This window comes from Pleurodeles waltl, chromosome 1_2, assembly GCF_031143425.1.
Source record: "Pleurodeles waltl isolate 20211129_DDA chromosome 1_2, aPleWal1.hap1.20221129, whole genome shotgun sequence".
In the NCBI taxonomy this organism is placed as follows: Eukaryota; Metazoa; Chordata; class Amphibia; order Caudata; family Salamandridae; genus Pleurodeles; species Pleurodeles waltl.
In genome coordinates, this window is record NC_090437.1 from 1348304632 (window position 1) to 1348319881 (window position 15250).

Consider the following 15250-nt stretch of genomic DNA (forward strand, 5'->3'; position numbering starts at 1 on the left):
GTGTGCTGTGGTGTGCTGTGCTGTGCTGTGCTGTGGTGTGCTGTGGTGTGCTGTGGTGTGCTGTGGTGTGCTGTGCTGTGGTGTGCTGTGGTGTGCTGTGGTGTGCTGTGCTGTGCTGTGGTGTGCTGTGCTGTGCTGTGGTGTGGTGTGCTGTGGTGTGGTGTGCTGTGCTGTGCTGTGGTGTGCTGTGCTGTGGTGTGCTGTGGTGTGCTGTGCTGTGGTGTGCTGTGGTGTGCTGTGCTGTGCTGTGCTGTGCTGTGCTGTGGTGTGCTGTGGTGTGCTGTGGTGTGGTGTGCTGTGGTGTGCTGTGGTGTGCTGTGGTGTGCTGTGCTGTGCTGTGGTGTGCTGTGCTGTGCTGTGCCGAATCCTGGGGGCCAGTATTGTTACTAGCCGAAGACAGGCGGCTCCCAGCATATCTGGGCTGCATACGAGTGTTGGGCGATGTCCTGTACAACAAACAAACCATACATGTTGGTGTGAAGCAGAATATGTATTTATTGCGCTCTTGTGATGCACTTTGCCACAGCCATCTAATGTGAAACTCTCCGCTGGCTTGTGCCGTCCAGTCCCATTACTGCCCCGTATGTTGTGTTACATTACAACTAGGATGCAGACGCGCGACAGTGTTAAAGGGTTGTCTGCGGACCAGGGTTGGAGACAATCGGGCGTGTTATAAATATCCTCTTGTTCCAGGACGAGTGGCTCCCACGTTGCATGTTGAGGTGCTTCCTGGCACCGTCGCCCCTGAATGTGTCACACTGAACGTACAGAGTGAAGGAGATGCGTAACCAGAGCGCAGGGTTGTGTATATGACTGAACCCCAGGGGCAGATTACACGGAGCGAATTATTTGTATTGTATTTTTTGTTATTATCAGTGGTCATTTTGGAATATAAATTATTCTTTTCATGATCAAGGATTATTATAATTGTTTCTTGTAATTCAGATTGTTATTATTTTGTATTGTCATACATTCTTGTCATGAATGTTTTATTTCAGATATCTTTGTCAGTGGCTCTCCGCTTAGGGGGGGCTTCTTCATAAAATATTGTGAAGCAAGTGTTTAGAGAGCCGGATTGTTTTCAGGGCACGTGGTTGCTCTAACGCACTTCTGAGGCTACCACGTGACATGATTTATTTCACGTTGTCTTCCACAGGTACAAACACTCCCAACCAGGTTCCACTCATCCTCCTGGAAGATGTCCCCAACGCCTTCAGCGACATAGAGGTCGATCCTGGCAAACATGTGCACAAGAAACGCAAGCTCCCGGAAGGCAGAGAGAAGACCATGGTTTGTTTCTTCCTGGTCACCCTGCTCCTTGTGCAGATCTATTCCCAGGTCCTGCCTCTCCCTTTGACTCGTAATGTTTAAATGCAGGAGGGAAACATCTGCCGTGTAATATCTGGATCTGGTTTCTGTTATTAACAGTTTTGTTTAAGCAATGACTTCTAAGTGAAGAGGTGCTGTCATGTTCGGTGTCGACGCGACACCCTTGGCTGCCATGTTCGAGGTCCACGCGACACCCTTGGCTGCCATGTTCGGGGTCCATGTTCCATGTTTGGGGTCCGCGCGACACCCTTGGCTGCCATGTTCGGGGTCCATGTTCCATGTTTGGGGTCCGCGCGACACCCTTGGCTGCCATGTTCGGGGTCCATGTTCCATGTTTGGGGTCCGCGCGACACCCTTGGCTGCCATGTTTGGGGTCCATGTGCCATGTTTGGGGTCCATGTGCCATGTTTGGGGTCCATGTGCCATGTTTGGGGTCCATGTGCCATGTTTGGGGTCCGCGCGACACCCTTGGCTGCCGTGTTTGGGGTCCGCGCGACACCCTTGGCTGCCGTGTTTGGGGTCCGCGCGACACCCTTGGCTGCCGTGTTTGGGGTCCGCGCGACACCCTTGGCTGCCATGTTTGGGGTCCGCGCGACACCCTTGGCTGCCATGTTTGGGGTCCGCGCGACACCCTTGGCTGCCATGTTTGGGGTCCGCGCGACACCCTTGGCTGCCATGTTTGGGGTCCGCGCGACACCCTTGGCTGCCATGTTTGGGGTCCGCGCGACACCCTTGGCTGCCATGTTTGGGGTCCGCGCGACACCCTTGGCTGCCATGTTTGGGGTCCGCGCGACACCCTTGGCTGCCATGTTTGGGGTCCGCGCGACACCCTTGGCTGCCATGTTTGGGGTCCGCGCGACACCCTTGGCTGCCATGTTTGGGGTCCGCGCGACACCCTTGGCTGCCATGTTTGGGGTCCGGGGTCCACGCGACAGACACCCTTGGCTGCCATGTTTGGGGTCCACGCGACAGACACCCTTGGCTGCCATGTTTGGGGTCCACGCGACAGACACCCTTGGCTGCCATGTTTGGGGTCCACGCGACAGACACCCTTGGCTGCCATGTTTGGGGTCCACGCGACAGACACCCTTGGCTGCCATGTTTGGGGTCCACGCGACAGACACCCTTGGCTGCCATGTTTGGGGTCCACGCGACAGACACCCTTGGCTGCCATGTTTGGGGTCCACGCGACAGACACCCTTGGCTGCCATGTTTGGGGTCCACGCGACACCCTTGGCTGCCATGTTTGGGGTCCACGCGACACCCTTGGCTGCCATGTTTGGGGTCCACGCGACACCCTTGGCTGCCATGTTTGGGGTCCACGCGACACCCTTGGCTGCCATGTTTGGGGTCCACGCGACACCCTTGGCTGCCATGTTTGGGGTCCACGCGACACCCTTGGCTGCCATGTTTGGGGTCCACGCGACACCCTTGGCTGCCATGTTCGGGGTCCACGCGACAGACACCCTTGGCTGTCATGTTCGGGGTCCACGCGACACCCTTGGCTTGGGGTTCTTGAGCTCAGCAGATCCTGGCTCTGGATATTCTTCTACTTAGGACAGCTGCGGCCCCTTCCTCAAATATTCACCTTTGGAAGATCTTCCCGGCTGGTGAAGATGTTTAATATGTTGAAACTGTTTTTAAGACTGTTTGGGAAGTGGATCTGTGCATTAGTAAATATTCGAGACGATTATTAGGTGTCACTGTAACTCTAGCTGTCTGGAAGAGCTAACGCTAATATTACAACAGAAAGTGGGGTTGGGTCCGCCCTCTTCATCTGTTGGCTCTCTTGACATTTTCCCGGGTTGCTATTGTCTGGGTGGTTTTCTTTGAAGCCTCTGCCGTTGCTGTTCCTTTGGAGTTTGATGACGGGGGCAGCTGCGTTTAGTCCACGATACCTGTCTTTCCGGGACCTCCTGCTTGATGCCACCTGTGTCTGACTGTGAACCATTTAGGATCAGCTGAGAGTGGTTTAGAGCTCCAAGTAGATCTCACCAGCCGCCGCTCTTCATCCTACATCTGCTCACCAGCCGCCGCTCCTCTCCCTACATCTGCTCACCAGCCGCCGCTCTTCATCCTACATCTGCTCACCAGCCGCCGCTCCTCTCCCTACATCTGCTCACCAGCCGCCGCTCTTCATCCTACATCTGCTCACCAGCCGACGCTCTTCATCCTACATCTGCTCACCAGCCGACGCTCTTCATCCTACATCTGCTCACCAGCCGCCGCTCCTCTCCCTACATCTGCTCACCAGCCGCCGCTCTTCATCCTACATCTGCTCACCAGCCGCCGCTCTTCATCCTACATCTGCTCACCAGCTGCCGCTCTTCATCCTACATCTGCTCACCAGCCGCCGCTCTTCTCCCTACATCTGCTCACCAGCCGCCCCTCCTCTCCCTACATCTGCTCACCAGCCGACGCTCTTCATCCTACATTTGCTCACCAGCCGCCGCTCCTCTCCCTACATCTGCTCACCAGCCGCCGCTCTTCATCCTACATCTGCTCACCAGCCGCCGCTCTTCACCCTACATCTGCTCACCAGCTGCCGCTCCTCTCCCTACATCTGCTCACCAGCCGCCGCTCTTCATCCTACATCTGCTCACCAGCCGCCGCTCTTCATCCTACATCTGCTCACCAGCCGCCGCTCTTCATCCTACATCTGCTCACCTGCCGCCGCTCTTCATCCTACATCTGCTCACCAGCCGCCGCTCTTCATCCTACATCTGCTCACCAGCCGCCGCTCTTCATCCTACATCTGCTCACCAGCCGCCGCTCCTCTCCCTACATCTGCTCACCAGCTGCTGCTCTTCATCCTACATCTGCTCACCAGCCGCCGCTCCTCTCCCTACATCTGCTCACCAGCTGCCGCTCTTCATCCTACATCTGCTCACCAGCCGCCGCTCCTCTCCCTACATCTGCTCACCAGCTGCCGCTCTTCATCCTACATCTGCTCACCAGCTGCCGCTCTTCATCCTACATCTGCTCACCAGCCGCCGCTCTTCATCCTACATCTGCTCACCAGCCGCCGCTCTTCATCCTACATCTGCTCACCAGCCGCCGCTCTTCATCCTACATCTGCTCACCAGCTGCCGCTCTTCACCCTACATCTGCTCACCAGCCGCCACTCTTCATCCTACATCTGCTCACCAGCCGCCGCTCTTCATCCTACATCTGCTCACCATCCTACATCTGCTCACCAGCCGCCGCTCTTCATCCTACATCTGCTCACCAGCCGCCGCTCTTCATCCTACATCTGCTCACCAGCCGCCGCTCTTCATCCTACATCTGCTCACCAGCCGCCGCTCTTCATCCTACATCTGCTCACCAGCCGCCGCTCCTCTCCCTACATCTGCTCACCAGCCGCCGCTCTTCATCCTACATCTGCTCACCAGCTGCCGCTCTTCATCCTACATCTGCTCACCAGCTGCCGCTCTTCATCCTACATCTGCTCACCAGCTGCCGCTCTTCATCCTACATCTGCTCACCAGCCGCCGCTCTTCATCCTACATCTGCTCACCAGCCGCCGCTCTTCATCCTACATCTGCTCACCAGCCGACGCTCTTCATCCTACATCTGCTCACCAGCCGACGCTCTTCATCCTACATCTGCTCACCAGCCGACGCTCTTCATCCTACATCTGTTCACCAGCCGACGCTCTTCATCCTACATCTGCTCACCAGCCGACGCTCTTCATCCTACATCTGCTCACCAGCCGCCGCTCTTCATCCGACATCTGCTCACCAGCCGCCGCTCTTCATCCTACATCTGCTCACCAGCCGCCGCTCTTCATCCTACATCTGCTCACCAGCCGCCGCTCTTCATCCTACATCTGCTCACCAGCCGCCGCTCTTCATCCTACATCTGCTCACCAGCCGCCGCTCCTCTCCCTACATCTGCTCACCAGCTGCCGCTCTTCATCCTACATCTGCTCACCAGCTGCCGCTCTTCATCCTACATCTGCTCACCAGCTGCCGCTCTTCATCCTACATCTGCTCACCAGCCACCGCTCTTCATCCTACATCTGCTCACCAGCCGCCGCTCTTCATCCTACATCTGCTCACCAGCCGCCGCTCTTCATCCTACATCTGCTCACCAGCTGCCGCTCTTCACCCTACATCTGCTCACCAGCCGCCACTCTTCATCCTACATCTGCTCACCAGCCGCCGCTCTTCATCCTACATCTGCTCACCATCCTACATCTGCTCACCAGCCGCCGCTCTTCATCCTACATCTGCTCGCCAGCCGCCGCTCTTCATCCTACATCTGCTGACCAGCCGCCGCTCTTCATCCTACATCTGCTGACCAGCCGCCGCTCCTCATCCTACATCTGCTCACCAGCCGCCGCTCCTCATCCTACATCTGCTCACCAGCCGCCGCTCTTCATCCTACATCTGCTCACCAGCCGACGCTCTTCATCCTACATCTGCTCACCAGCCGACGCTCTTCATCCTACATCTGCTCACCAGCCGACGCTCTTCATCCTACATCTGCTCACCAGCCGACGCTCTTCATCCTACATCTGCTCACCAGCCGACGCTCTTCATCCTACATCTGCTCACCAGCCGACGCTCTTCATCCTACATCTGCTCACCAGCCGCCGCTCTTCATGTTCACGTCCTGCTTTATGGTCTGTGCAAAGCATGTGTTGTGCAGTAGCACTTGCTACAAACGGGAAATGTTACTTATCCTGTAATTACCCGTTTCTAGCTTGCAGTGCTGTAGATTCACGTTCGCCCTCCAGATGTTGCTAATTTAAAATAACATGTGTTCACCGTGCACCGTACACTTCTGCTATCCTGCTTCGCTACACGCCATTAACGTCCCTTACTCGTTTAGGGACGGGCCCGATCCGAGGTGGAGTCTCCATCCTGCTGCTTTGGGGGCTTAAGGGAGGAGTCTTAAGATGTCACAAGACCAGACTTCTTCGGAGAAAAGCATCTTGCAGAAGTCCTTGCCCAGCACTGAATGGCAGGAGTGTGCGGGGCATGTGAATCCGCAGCATGACAAGCTACGAACAGATGACCGCAGCCCACACAACCCTTTTCTTTATTTCTGTTATTATTTTACTGACTGATGAAGATGAGGGATTCCGTGGGCCAAGAACCCCGGTTTCTTACTGTGAGCTGCAGATGCTGCGGTTCTCGTGTGTGAAATGTATTTAGTCTGCATTGCATATAAATGAGTTTGTTTTTTAACTTTTCTTCGTGGACAGAGCTCGGATGATGAAGAAGCTTCTGGAAAGGGCCGGAACCGACACGTAATAATGAATAAAACTGAATTTCCCAACTCTGCGGAACTGCTGGACAGCTTCAAACTGGCCAAAGAGAGCTGGGAGCTGCTGCACTCGGCGGAGCCGCTGGAGAAAGGTAAAAGCTTCTGTTTTCACGTTCACCCTCGCTGCCCGTGGGGAGGGAATGATGAGTTCTGTATCCTTGGCGTGGTAGTTTGTGGTAAGGCCACTGCTAACACCGGTTTTATCATTGCTGCTGCGCGTTTACGTGTGGTCTGCTGATGTCCCTTTAGGGGGTTTGGGTTTCTTCATTTTCCTGAAACATAAACAGCATCGGGCAGTGAGGGTGTTCTTCAGCCGCGGTGCCCATTATCAGTGCCAGGCTCCCCGTATCAGCATGAGAGCGCCTTTAATCGGTGCTACTTTCACCCGTGAGGGCATCCAGGCGCTGAGGCCTTTGCTCCGCAGCATCCTGAGGTTCTCCTGACCCTGGGGTGTGGATGCAGCAACTCTCCTGTCCAGGGTGTGTTTCTCTCCACTTGCAGGCTGGAAGCAGGCATGATACTGTCTGTTGCCATGACTAGCTGGCCTAAGCCACACGACTGGCCCTGATGTCCTTCTAGCCACTGACTCTGAGTGGGCTCAGAGGCATTATGTCACTTCCTCCCCTCTCCTCCCCCCCTCCTTGGAGAGCAGGACTGAGGTCGGTCTTACTACTACTGCCCATTGGTAACACGACTTAAATTGGTGCTAATGCAGTAGTTTCAGTCCTCCTGGGTTCCTGTTCTTTGAACTACTGGTCACATCCACTCCTGTGATGTTTTCGCTCCTGTAGTGCTTCAGTGGAAAGGAGTATCTTTCTGAAATAGTTATGCCACCTTTTGTCTGGTGTCAGTGTGTTTGACTGTAGTACACTGGGATCCTGCTAACCAGGAACCCAATTTCGGTGTTCTCTCCCCTAAATTTGGTTTGGTGAGTACTTTGTACACCCCGGAATTGGCATACTAGTGTACCCCTGTAAGTCCCTACTATATAGTACTTAGGTACCCAGGGTGTTGCCCCATGGGCTGCAGCATGCATTATGCCACCCATAGGAGCCCGTGCAAACTGTGTCTGCAGGCCTGCCGCTGCAGCCTGTGTGAAAAGGTGCATGCATCTTTCACCCCAGATATGTCTATTGCGGTCTCTACACTTTGACCCTATAACTCACCCCTAAGATAGGCCCTTCAGCCAAAGAGTACAGTGCATGGATCTAAGTGTGAGGGTACCCCTGCATGAGCAGAGGTACCTCTACAAACACCAGACTCCATTCGCTGGGCTATGTAAGTGCGGGGAAGCCATCTTAAGGTTTGTAGTGGACACTGGTCATTACAAGATGTCGTACTTCATAAAGGCTTCCCCGAACTTAGTCATGCTTTGTATCAAACATGTTGGAATCATGCAACAACACCGATTCCTGTGCTAGTTGCATGATACCAAGTACTTTGTGGGTTCCTCAGAGGATCCCCCAAGTCTGCCTCTCCAGCCTTACAGGGACTGCATGCAAGCCTGTGCTGCTTCCAACCTCAGTCACTGCTGCTGAGCTTAACTCGGGCAGGAGAAGGCAGGACAATAGATTTCCTGTAGCAGAGAGGTATCATCACCTCCTATAGAAATAGATTTCTCTGGGCTAGGGTGGGGGTGCTTGAGAGCTCCACCAGGCTGCTTTTAAGGGCACATTTGGTGCCCTCCTTGCGTAAACTGGTTTCCACTAGTGCAATAGCCCCCAACTCCAGCTGTGGCGCAAAAACAAAAGACAGGGGAGTGACCACCCCCAGGCCCAGCTCCTCCACTAGGGAGATGTCCACGCTGCCAGGTGTTCACTTGCTTCTGCCATCTTGGAAAAAAGATGAGCAGAGGCCCCTGGGAGTATCTGACTGGTTAGGCCAGGTAGATGCCGTCCCTGACCCCATCTGATAGGTGGGTCACCACAGTAGCAGCCTAACCCCTTTCCTGGGTTACTTAAGGGTTCTCCTTAGTGTGGGACCCTAGGTTTGTCAAGACTTTGTCTTCAAGACTGCCTCTGCGACATGGACACTAGAACTACTGCTGAGCTTCACCAGGAACCAAGGCAAGACTGCAACTGGTAGGAGGGCTCCTACTGCAACGTTGCCTCCGGGTATTGCAAGGACTCTGCAACCTCTGAGGCCGTGCATCCTCCAGAGTCACAATGATTCTGCCTGCACTAAGTGCATCCAGAAGGACTCTCCCTTGGAGAGAAGGAGTCGCTCCCTGCACCTGCAGGCACCTCGACGTCAACGGCCCCTTTTGTGGATCCTGTTGTCCCACGCACTCTTCAAGGCAGTGGTGCTTCTGTGGCTCTCCAGAGGTCCGACCGATCTTTCTTGCAACTGGGAAGACTGTGTTCCCTTGTTCAAGCTGCGAGAGTGGAACCCCTGTGAACCACGTCTGCCTGTCGTTACCAAGCCTTGTTTCTTCAGCCTGAAGACCTCCTAGCTCCAAGAAGCCCCAGGATCCTGCAGCTTTAAGAATGACATCCTATCTGAAACCTCTGCAACGCGGGCATCCATCTTCTGTGTGCTGTTGAGGCCTCCTTGTGACTCCCTGTTGCCAGAGGGCCCTCCTGGGGGGGTCAGTCGATTCCTACTGGCGCTCCTCCTTGCTGAGGGCTGTCCCTGATTGTAGGAAGTTGGCTCTGTAAATGCTATTTCAAAGTGAGAGATAGTATGCACAGAGTCCAAAGGTTCCCCTCAGCGGTTGATAGTGGCAAAAAGAGATAATTCCAATGCTCTATTTTGTGGTAGTGTGGTCGAGCAGTAGGCTTATCAGAGGGTAGTGTTAAGCATTTGTTGTACACACACACAGGTTCAGAATTTACAAGTAATACTTCAAATGAAAGGTATTTCACTTAGGAACCCTAGGAACTTTGAATAATTACAATAGCATGTTCACTTTTGGCAAAAATGGCAATAAGCTAGTTTAAAAGTGGACACAGTGCAAAAATCAACAGTTCCTGGGGGAGGTAAGTCTTCGTTAGTTTTTCAGGTAAATAAAGCACTTACAGGGTTCAAAGTTGGGTCCAAGGTAGCCCACCGTTGGGGATTCAAGACAACCCCAAAGTTACCACACCAGCAGCTCAGGGCCGGTCAGGTGCAGAGGTCAGAGAGGGGCCCAAAACACATAGGCTTCAATGGAGAACAGGGGTGCCCTGGTTCCAGTCTGCCAGCAGGTAAGTACCCGCGTCCTCAGAGGGCAGACCAGGGGTTTTTTGTAGGCCACCGGGGGGGGGACACAAGCAGGCACAGAAAGTACACCCTCGGCGGCACAGGGGCGGCCGGGTGCAGAGTGCAAACAGGCGTCTCTTCAACAATGTAGACAGGCACGGGGGGCTCCTCGGGGTAGCCACCACCTGGGCCAGGCAGAGGGATGCCTGGGGGTCGCTCCTGCACTGGAGTTCGGTTCCTTCAGGTCCTGGGGGCTGCGGGTTAAGCGTTGGTTCCAGGCAGTCGCGGTCAGGGGGAGTCTCTGGATTTCCTCTTCAGGGGTCGCTGTGGGGGCTCAGGGGGGTCGTCTCTGGATTTCCTCTGCAGGGGTCGCTGTGGGGGCTCAGGGGGGTCGTCTCTGGCTACACACGGGCTTGCAGTCGCCGGGGAGTCCTCCCTGTAGTGTTGGTTTTCTGCAGGTCGAGCTGGGGGCATCGGGTGCAGAGTGGAAAGTCTCACTCTTCCGGCAGGAAACGTGAAGTCCTTAAAGTTGTTTCTTTGTTGCAAGAAAGTTGCAGATTGTTGAACAGGGCCGCTGTTCACTGGAGTTTCTTGCTCCTCGGTTGCAGGGCAGTCATCTGAGGCTTCAGAGGTCGCTGGTCCCTGTTGGATGCGTTGCTGTTGCAGTTTTCTTCAAAGTTGGGAGACAGGCTGGTAGGGCTGGGGCCAAAGCAGTTGTCGTCTCTGTCTTCACTGCAGGGCTTCAGGTCAGCAGTCCTTCTTCTTGTTAAGGTTGCAGGAATCTGGTTTCCTAGGTTCTGGGGAGCCCCTAAATACTGAATTTTGGGGTGTGTTTAGGTCTGGGAGGGCAGTAGCCAGTGGCTACTGTCCTTGAGGGTGGCTACACCCTCTTTGTGCCTCCTCCCTGTGGGGAGGGGGCACGTCCCTAATCCTATTGGGGGAATCCTCCATCCACAAGATGGAGGATTTCTAAAAGTAAGAGTCCCCTCAGCTCAGGACACCTTAGGGGCTGTCCTGACTGGCCAGTGACTCCTCCTTGTTTTTCTCATTATCTCCTCCGGCCTTGCCGCCAAAAGCGGGGCTGTGGCCGGAGGGGGGCAGGCAACTCCACTAGCTGGAGTGCCCTGGGGTGTTGTAACAAAGGGGGTGAGCCTTTGAGGCTCACCGCCAAGTGTTACAGTTCCTGCAGGGGGAGGTGTGAAGCACCTCCGCCCAGTACAGGCTTTGTTACTAGCTACAGAGTGATAAAGGCACTCTCCCCATGTGGCCAGCAACATGTCTGGTGTGTGGCAGGCTGCTAAAACTAGTCAGCCTACACGGATAGTAGGTTAAGGTTTCAGGGGGCACCTCTAAGGTGCCCTCTGGGGTGTATGTTACAATAAAATGTACACTGGCATCAGTGTGCATTTAATGTGCTGAGAAGTTTGATACCAAACTTCACAGTTTTCAGTGTAGCCATTATGGTGCTGTGGAGTTCGTGTTTGACAGACTCCCAGACCATATACTCATATGGCTACCCTGCACTTACAATATCTAAGGATTTGCTTAGACACTGTAGGGGCACAGTGCTCATGCACTGGTACCCTCACCTGTGGTATAGTGCACCCTGCCTTAGGGCTGTAAGGCCTGCTAGAGGGGTGACTTACCTATGCCACAGGCATTGTGAGGTTGGCATGGCACCCTGAGGGGAGTGCCATGTCGACTTAGTCATGTTCTCCCCACCAGCTCACACAAGCTGTGAAGCACTGAGTGAGGGGTTCCTAGGGTGGCATAAGACATGCTGGAGCCCTTAGAGACCTTCCTTGGCATCAGGGCCCTTGGTACTAGAAGTACCAGTTACAAGGGACTTATCTGGATGCCAGGGTCTGCCAATTGTGGATACAAAAGTACAGGTTAGGGAAAGAACACTGGTGCTGGGGCCTGGTTAGCAGACCTCAGCACACTTTCAAATCGTAACTTAGCATCAGCAAAGGCAAAAAGTCGGGGGGTAACCATGCCAAGGAGGCAATTCTTTACACTGACCTACCTGCAAAGGGGGTGTCCCTTGGACTTTGTTGGTCCCCATTTTCTGCAACACTTCGTACAATGCTTCTCCTGCATTTGCCAAGGCTTGTTGGGTGTCCTGCTGGCCACTGACCCCTCTGCATTCCGGCGACCGGTGTGGGACAGTGCGTGGATGGCTCCTGGGAACGAGAAGAGCCTGAGTGTTGTGGTCTTCTTATCCCAGAGCTGAGGTTTGTAGGTCTCGGAACCTTAAAGTGGCTGAAAGACTTGACAACCACTGCAGATAAATAATGGCACTCTGAAGCAGATGGGCCCAGAGTGAGTAAACCTCTCTAAGAAGTACAGGATACCCAGATATTACTTATTACCTGTTGGGGAGGCTGGTTCAACAAGGGTCATTGTGAAGTGATTCCCTCTTTCCCTGAGTTGATTTGAAACGCCAACCAAGCAAATGAGTTGTTTTGTTGCACCTATGAGACGTGGTTCGCGTGGTGACAAGTTAATTAGCAGTTACGGGGCTTCAGTTGTGACCTTTCAATTACCTCTGTCACCTCCTGAGCACTTTGCGCGCTCGGTCATTCTGTAAAGCAGAGCAGGCCCAGTCTTAATCAAGGGACTTGTGAGAGTTAAACACTGCACAGACTGAGGCTTACGATGAGACACGGCTAGTGTTAGAGACACAAAGCTGGACAGGGCTTACTCAAGGAGGTGGTGAGGGTTAGATGCTCAGTGGAGGAGACCGACGTTTACGCCTTGACGATGTGAGGGTTACACGCTTGAAGCAGGCCACGAGTTGCTCAAGGAGTTGGTGAGGACTAGACATTCAACAGAGGGTTCCAAGGCTTATGCTGGGAAGCAGTACACATTTGAAGTAGGCCATGGCTTCCTCAAGGAGGGGATGAGGGTTAAATGCTCATCAGAGGGGTCCAAGGCTTATCCTGAGGTGTGGTGAGGGTTGGACACTGAGCAGGATAAGGCAAGCTCAAGGAGGATGCGGGTTAGACCGTCAGCACAAGGGTCCTAGGCTTATGCTGGGAAGCGGTGAGGGTTACAGACTCGAAGCATCCCAAGGCTTGCTAAAGGAGGTGGTGAGGTTTAAACACTCGAAACAGGCTGCGGCTCACTCAATAAGGTGGAGAGGGTTTGAAACACAGCAGAGGGGCTAATGGCTTTTGCCGAGAAGCGATGAGGGTTACACACTCAAAGCAGGCCACGGCTTACTCAAGGAGGTGGTGAAGGTTACACACTCAAAGCCAACTACAGCTTACTCAAGGAAGTGGTGAAGGTAACACACTCGAAGCCAACCACAGCTTACTCAATGAAGTGGTGAAGGTTACACACTTGAAGCCAACCATAGCTTACTCAAGGAGGTGGTGAAGGTTACACACTTGAAGCCAACCATAGCTTACTCAAGGAGGTGGTGAAGGTTACACACTTGAAGCCAACCATAGCTTACTCAAGGAAGTGGTGAAGGTTACACACTCGAAGCCAACCACAGCTTACTCAAAGAAGTGGTGAAGGTTACACACTTGAAGCCAACCATAGCTTACTCAAGGAGGTGGTGAAGGTTACACACTTGAAGCCAACCATAGCTTACTCAAGGAGGTGGTGAAGGTTACACACTCTGAGCAGGATAAGGCTTACTCAAGGAGGTGGTGAAGGTTTCACACTCTGAGCAGGATAAGGCTTACTCAAGGAGGTGGTGAAGGTTACACACTCTGAGCAGGATAAGGCTTACTCAAGGAGGTGGTGAAGGTTACACACTCCGAGCAGGATAAGGCTTGCTGAAGGAGGTGGTGAAGGTTACACACTCCGAGCAGGATAAGGCTTGCTGAAGGAGGTGGTGAAGGTTACACACTCTGAGCAGGATAAGGTGTGCTGAAGGAGGTGGCGAAGGTTACACACTCCGAGCAGGATAAGGCTTGCTGAAGGAGGTGGTGAAGGTTACACACTCTGAGCAGGATAAGGCTTACTCAAGGAGGTGGTGAAGGTTACACACTCCGAGCAGGATAAGGTGTGCTGAAGGAGGTGGTGAAGGTTACACACTCTGAGCAGGATAAGGTGTGCTGAAGGAGGTGGTGAAGGTTACACACTCCGAGCAGGATAAGGCTTGCTGAAGGAGGTGGTGGAAGTTACACACTCCGAGCAGGATAAGGTGTGCTGAAGGAGGTGGCGAAGGTTACACACTCTGAGCAGGATAAGGTGTGCTGAAGGAGGTGGCGAAGGTTACACACTCCGAGCAGGATAAGGTGTGCTGAAGGAGGTGGCGAAGGTTACACACTCAGAGCAGGATAAGGCTTGCTGAAGGAGGTGGTGAAGGTTACACACTCCGAGCAGGATAAGGTGTGCTGAAGGAGGTGGCGAAGGTTACACACTCTTAGCAGGATAAGGTCTGCTGAAGGAGGTGGTGAAGGTTACACACTCAGAGAAGGATAAGGCCTGCTGAAGGAGATGGTGAAGGTTACACACTCTGAGCAGGATAAGGCTTACTCAAGGAGGTGGTGAAGGTTACACACTCTGAGCAGGATAAGGCTTACTCAAGGAGGTGGTGAAGGTTACACACTCCGAGCAGGATAAGGTGTGCTGAAGGAGGTGGCGAAGGTTACACACTCTGAGCAGGATAAGGTGTGCTGAAGGAGATGGTGAAGGTTACACACTCTGAGCAGGATAAGGCTTACTCAAGGAGGTGGTGAAGATTACACACTCCGAGCAGGATAAGGCATGCTGAAGGAGGTGGTGAAGGTTACACACTCAGAGCAAGATAAGGCTTGCTGAAGGAGGTGGCGAAGGTTACACACTCATAGCAGGATAAGGCTTGCTGAGGAGGTGGCGAAGGTTACACATTCCGAGCAGGATAAGGTGTGCTGAAGGAGGTGGCGAAGGTTACACACTCTGAGCAGGATAAAGGTTACTCAAGGAGGTGGCGAAGGTTACACACTCCGAGCAGGATAAGGTGTGCTGAAGGAGGTAGTGAAGGTTACACACTCCGAGCAGGATAAGGCTTGCTGAAGGAGGTGGTGAAGGTTACACACTCTGAGCAGGATAAGGTGTGCTGAAGGAGGTGGTGAAGGTTACACACTCTGAGCAGGATAAGGTGTGCTGAAGGAGGTGGCGAAGGTTACACACTCCGAGCAGGATAAGGTGTGCTGAAGGAGGTAGTGAAGGTTACACACTCCGAGCAGGATAAGGCTTGCTGAAGGAGGTGGTGAAGGTTACACACTCTGAGCAGGATAAGGTATGCTGAAGGAGGTGGTAAAGGTTACACACTCTGAGCAGGATAAGGCTTACTCAAGGAGGTGGTGAAGGTTACACACTCCGAGCAGGATAAGGTGTGCTGAAGGAGGTAGTGAAGGTTACACACTCCGAGCAGGATAAGGCTTGCTGAAGGAGGTGGTGAAGGTTACACACTCTGAGCAGGATAAGGTGTGCTGAAGGAGGTGGTGAAGGTTACACACTCTGAGCA

The 15250-nt window shown here is 53.7% G+C and overlaps 1 protein-coding gene across 2 annotated transcripts in view; it reads left to right on the forward strand.

Moving 5' to 3' along the window:
* The window catches only part of INTS10 (integrator complex subunit 10), a 309261-nt gene that overhangs the window by 129133 nt on the left and 164878 nt on the right, over nt 1–15250 (forward strand). For both annotated transcript variants that reach the window (XM_069205745.1, XM_069205746.1), the window contains exons 9-10: nt 1157–1290; nt 6542–6695. In XM_069205745.1, coding sequence (XP_069061846.1) covers nt 1157–1290; nt 6542–6695 — 288 coding nt within the window. The remainder of the gene's footprint in view (nt 1–1156; nt 1291–6541; nt 6696–15250) is intronic.